Source organism: Cibotium barometz, chromosome 13, assembly GCF_041138505.1.
Source record: "Cibotium barometz isolate CiBa-2024 chromosome 13, ASM4113850v1, whole genome shotgun sequence".
NCBI lineage: Eukaryota > Viridiplantae > Streptophyta > Polypodiopsida > Cyatheales > Cibotiaceae > Cibotium > Cibotium barometz.
Genome location: NC_141058.1, coordinates 22,636,084 through 22,641,995, shown reverse-complemented (window position 1 = coordinate 22,641,995; position 5,912 = coordinate 22,636,084). Strand labels below are relative to the sequence as shown.

Below are 5,912 nucleotides of genomic sequence, written 5' to 3'. Positions count from 1 at the left end.
TAATGAGGGGCCATGTGCCATGAGATTGGTGTAAAAAGGAAATAACATGGTGTTTTTTTTTTCTTCCAAATAAATAAAATAAAATAAGAATTTGCATGGCTACTTTTGGAATGGTGGCGTGGAGGTTTGAGCTGCCGCCAACGAGGTTCATCGAGAAGCTGGGGTCGTGGAGGTAGGCAGCGAGAAAAACAAAGAAAGGGACGGAGAGGCGGCAGGGAACCGGGGGGGAACAGGGCCTCCTCGTTGAGGAGGAGAGCCCTGTGTGTTTTGTGTGGGTGCTGCAGCAGATGTGCGCAGCTGTTGCAGGAACACGGGAGGAGTTTTGAGACCTTGAGGTGACTGGTCAGAAATTCATGGAGGCAAAAAAAGAGCCGGGGTTGACCTTTGTGCTTGCAAAGTTTGATGGCATATTTGGGCTTGGATTCAAGGAAATCGCAGTGGATGATGTCACTCCTGTTTGGTACAATATGCTGGACCAGGAGCTTGTTTCCGAGCCTGTGTTCTCATTTTGGTTGAACAGAAATGCTGATGATGACACGGGAGGGGAATTGATATTTGGAGGGATGGATGCCAATCATTACATTGGGGAACATACCTATGTTCCAGTCACTCGCAAGGGTTATTGGCAGTTTGACATGGGAGATTTCCTCATTGATGGGGAGACCACAGGTTTCTGTGCTGGTGGCTGTGCGGCTATTGCAGACTCGGGAACTTCTTTGATGGCTGGTCCAACGGGAATAGTAACAGCCATCAATGAGGCGATTGGTGCAACAGGATTAATGAGCTGGGAGTGCAAGGCTATTGTGAGCCAGTATAGTGATACTATCATTGAAATGCTTCTACAACAGATGAGCCCACTGAAAATATGTACACAAATTGGAATGTGCTCCCACATGAAGCAGTTCAGCTCAAATCTAGCAAGTGTGGTCGATGGAGCCCGTGAAGGTGCCCATGGTTTCAGAGCTACTGGGAGGCTCATAGAGGCTAAAATACCATAGGTGTTGTGTTTTGGTGACTTATGTGCACTACTTGTCTCTGGTCTTCACAAAACTCTTTTCCAAAATAATATACTATACGATTGCATTGATGAGGCCATGTGTTGGTGACCTGGTAAGCTTGTACCCATTTGTTTAAATTGAAAAGCTTCTGCTAAGTTATATCTTGTGTCTCTTTACTGGGATTTTGGATGTAACTCTCACAGCCAGACACCCAGTGTGTTCCCGGCTAGACCGCCCACGTCACGACAGCTTTGGTGAACCCGACGTGAACTTGCTGGGGTGAGAGTGTGGTGAAATCCCCGTGAACTATGTATGTGATGATTTCAGCATATGTATGAGGCAGAAAACCTTGATGGCCTATGATCTAGAGGGTATTCCTTAAGGGTACAGGCAGCAAAGCCTGTATGATTTGTTGGTATCATTTGACCCAGGTGGATTAGGGAAGAAGAAGGATTACAAGGGCTTATGACACTTGTTCACCTCGAGAGAAGGGGGTGGCAAGGAGCTTGTATAGACTTGTAGTTCTCTCTTAGAACTGTAGAATGGCAACAAGGGCTTGTGACACTCATCCTTCTCGACAGCTGAGGAAGGAGAGGAGCTTGCAATGACTTGATCCATTCTTGCCACTTCAAGGGCTTACGACACTCGACCTTTCTGATAGCTGAGGAAGGTGAGGAGCTTGTATTGACTTGAGGTCTTCCCTACAAATTGTAAAACAGATAGAATGCTCAAGAACTCATGAATGCCGGAAAGGTGGACACTTCTTTGTACTCTGATTGTCAGGATATCTGAAAGAAACTCTTTGAAAAGCAGAACTAAATGTATGCAATGATGATCTGGATGAATGGTTTGACATAGAGAAAGCCCAAAACATCAGAAGGATATGGATTCCCCAAGCGTCATCCTGATTAAATGGAATGCCAATGCAGAATGTTGTAGAATTGAATGTTCATGGGACCTTAGGTAAGGGCCAAGAAATACACAGTGAGATTGTGCAAAAGGGATTGGAAAGAGGTCTTTCTGTTGGCAACAGTTTGGTTGGCATGTACACCAAATTTGGTTTGATTTCAGAGGCAGAAGAAGTCTTTGGCAAGATGTTGATTCGGGATGCTGTGTCATGGACTGCATTGATTGCTGGCTATTGCTTGTGGCCTTTCAACTCCTCTCTCAAATGCAGGGGCAAGGGGTAGTACCAAATGAAATCACCCTTATCAGCCTTCTTGACGTGTGTGCTAGACAAGCTGTCCTGCTAAAGGGAATGCACCTACATACACTGATATTGGCCTTTGGGTTTGAATCACTACTGGTTGTAAGCAATGCACTTGTCAATCTGTATGGCAAATGTGGCCTTCCTGAGGAAGCGTGGAAGATTTTTATCAGTACACCAGAGAAAGATGTGATTTCTTGGAATGGGATGATTTCAGCATACACTTGTAGTACACAAAGCATGGATGCTCTCAAGCTTTTCAAGAAGATGTGCCAGAGAGGAGTAAGACCAAGCAAAGCCACCTTCACCAGCATGCTCGATGCATGTGCTAACCTGGTCACTCCATCAGAAGCTCATAAGATACATTTTTGCATTGTGAATGAGGGTTTAGAATTGGATCCCATGCTAGTAAATGCCCTTATTAGTGTATATGGTTTATGCAATAGCCTGAAGGATGCACGGGTGATGTTCGATAAGATTGTTAAGCATGATACAGTCACATGGAATGCCATGCTTGGAGCTTATGTACAGCATGGGAATGGCAACGATGCACTTATCCTTTTTCGCCAAATGATTTTCGAAGGAGTGATGTCAAACAGTGTCACGTTCATTAGCATTTTTCCTGCTTGCGCTTGCCTCAAAAGACTGCTGATTGAAGGGAGGCAGTTGCATGCCTGCACTCTGGTGGTGGGCAATGGGCTTCTGTCAGAGATGGTGGTGCAGAATGCTCTTCTGAACATGTATAGCAAGTGTGATAGTTGTTTGGAAGCACATAACATATTTGTCAACATGGGCTGGCACGGAAACCTAGCTGTCTCATGAATGGATGAGTTACAACTTGCCAGTGTCACTTGCGATCCAAATTCTTGTGGGAGCAGATGAGTAGGGCAAGGAAATGCAAGCCGAAGGGATTGCTGATCAACAACATATTGTGGGATGCACTCATAGTCATGTACACCAAATGTGGTGCAGATGCCATTTATATGCCAAATGCAGTGTGCAGTATGTATGCTTAATGCGGGGGTGTAGCATAAGATATGGTGTAGATGCAGTATGCATGCTGCAGCAGCATAATATATGTTTGGCTCAAATGCCTTGGATCCAATAAAGTGGTGATATGCTTGGAATGTGATGGTGAATATGAATGCCAAATTGTGGTGAACAGGTCGTAGCCTTATTGGACACGGTGATCACAAGAAACTGCTACACAACGCGTGAGGAGGGAGCACTAAAGAGCTTCTTGATCTGCAGTGTAGGAGCTTCAAAAAGCCCATCAATCTGTGCTTTATTAAGCACTGCAATCAATCAATTATGGCGGCATGGCATTGGTAGACATGTATGTCCAATGTGCTGCACTTGATCAAGTTTTGAGGCTTGGAAATAGTCATGTGGACTGCACTAAAATAGCAAGTTTTGCTTAATTCTAACATGATGGGGAGCATTCATTGTCTCAGAAAGGATGCAACTTGGCCTCCTAATCCAATATCCTTTTCTTGCATTGTGAAAGTTGGTGGAAGCTTAAAGTTAATAAACCAATAGAGATCATGCTTAGAACAGCTGGTTTTTATTCCTCCGTTCTTTCCCACCTTCAAGGTCAATGAATATGCCCACGACCTGCTCCAATATGGATTACACAATACAGATTACTCTACTTACAAGTTAAGGATATGGCCTGGATGCATGGACATTGTTCATAACATAGATGGCACCCCCAGGGTACATGTATCCTATTGCAGGGCAACATTAGCAAGAGCCTTGATGGGACTGTTCCCAGGATGAGAATGTGGGTTCAGAGGATGAAGAAGCTGAAGATAACGTGTCAAAATTTGATGAAGATGAGGGTGACATTCAAATCAGTATAAATTTGAATGAAGATTAGCCTATATAGCAACTTGGTGGCACATACCGGAGGATGTGCAGGTTTAGAGGGGGTTGATGTCGTGCTGTGGCACGTCTATGCAGTGAAAGCATGTTCATGGCACAACTTATGTGGAATCTGGGCTTGTAGAAGGCCTGTCCGGAACGTGGTTGGCTACAGATGATATCAGCCACTTGGCATCGAATGTGTGGGGCGCGTCAAAGAAAGAACGGGCACTTGAAGCTTATTGAAGTGTGTATGGAAGGAAGGGCAGAAAAAAGTAATGAGGGGCCATGTGCCATGAGATTGGTGTAAAAAGGAAATAACATGGTGTTTTTTTTTTCTTCCAAATAAATAAAATAAAATAAGAATTTGCATGGCTACTTCTGGAATGGTGGCGTGGAGGTTTGAGCTGCCGCCAACGAGGTTCATCGAGAAGCTGGGGTCGTGGAGGTAGGCAGCGGGAAAAACAAAGAAAGGGACGGAGAGGCGGCAGGGAACCGGGGGGGAACAGGGCCTCCTCGTTGAGGAGGAGAGCCCTGTGTGTTTTGTGTGGGTGCTGCAGCAGATGTGCGCAGCTGTTGCAGGAACACGGGAGGAGTTTTGAGACCTTGAGGTGACTGGTCAGAAATTCATGGAGGCAACAAAAGAGCCGGGGTTGACCTTTGTGCTTGCAAAGTTTGATGGCATATTTGGGCTTGGATTCAAGGAAATCGCAGTGGATGATGTCACTCCTGTTTGGTACAATATGCTGGACCAGGAGCTTGTTTCCGAGCCTGTGTTCTCATTTTGGTTGAACAGAAATGCTGATGATGACACGGGAGGGGAATTGATATTTGGAGGGATGGATGCCAATCATTACATTGGGGAACATACCTATGTTCCAGTCACTCGCAAGGGTTATTGGCAGTTTGACATGGGAGATTTCCTCATTGATGGGGAGACCACAGGTTTCTGTGCTGGTGGCTGTGCGGCTATTGCAGACTCGGGAACTTCTTTGATGGCTGGTCCAACGGGAATAGTAACAGCCATCAATGAGGCGATTGGTGCAACAGGATTAATGAGCTGGGAGTGGAAGGCTATTGTGAGCCAGTATAGTGATACTATCATTGAAATGCTTCTACAACAGATGAGCCCACTGAAAATATGTACACAAATTGGAATGTGCTCCCACATGAAGCAGTTCAGCTCAAATCTAGCAAGTGTGGTCGATGGAGCCCGTGAAGGTGCCCATGGTTTCAGAGCTACTGGGAGGCTCATAGAGGCTAAAATACCATAGGTGTTGTGTTTTCGTGACTTATGTGCACTACTTGTCTCTGGTCTTCACAAAACTCTTTTCCAAAATAATATACTATATGATTGCATTGATGAGGCCATGTGTTGGTGACCTGGTAAGCTTGTACCCATTTGTTTAAATTGAAAAGCTTCTGCTGAGTTATATCTTGTGTCTCTTTACTGGGATTTTGGATGTAACTCTCACAGCCAGACACCCAGTGTGTTCCCGGCTAGACCGCCCACGTCACGACAGCTTGTGTATAAGCACGTGTATATACACGTAATAATACACGCATCAATACACGCATTAATACACGCATCAATACACGCTTTATTAAGAAAAACTGAATTCCTTTACAAAATTAAAAACTATTTTCTTTAAACCATCTCATATTACATTACAATATATATCATTACACAATCCCACTACATGCATTTACAACAATGAAATATATTCAAAAATAAATCATGAGATGATAATTAAAAGACAACACATACAATAGAAATGTCATCAATTTAGAACGATACAGTGACGGATTGGTTAGGGTTCGATCTCATCTTCAATAAGATCCAT

The 5,912-nt window shown here is 44.4% G+C and overlaps 1 protein-coding gene and 2 pseudogenes across 1 annotated transcript; all 3 read left to right on the top strand.

Annotated features, from left to right (window-relative positions):
* The first annotated feature begins 353 nt into the window (after window positions 1-353).
* Window positions 354-1,013, top strand: LOC147632496 (phytepsin pseudogene; annotated as a pseudogene).
* Window positions 1,014-2,115: 1,102 nt separating this feature from the next.
* LOC147632495 (pentatricopeptide repeat-containing protein At5g27110-like) lies at window positions 2,116-3,027 on the top strand. Its single transcript, XM_086806995.1, has one exon. The coding sequence runs from the start codon at window positions 2,116-2,118 to the stop codon at window positions 3,025-3,027; it is 912 nt and encodes a 303-aa protein (XP_086663121.1).
* A 1,622-nt stretch (window positions 3,028-4,649) lies between these two features.
* Window positions 4,650-5,342, top strand: LOC147632494 (phytepsin pseudogene; annotated as a pseudogene).
* The last annotated feature ends 570 nt before the right edge of the window (window positions 5,343-5,912 follow it).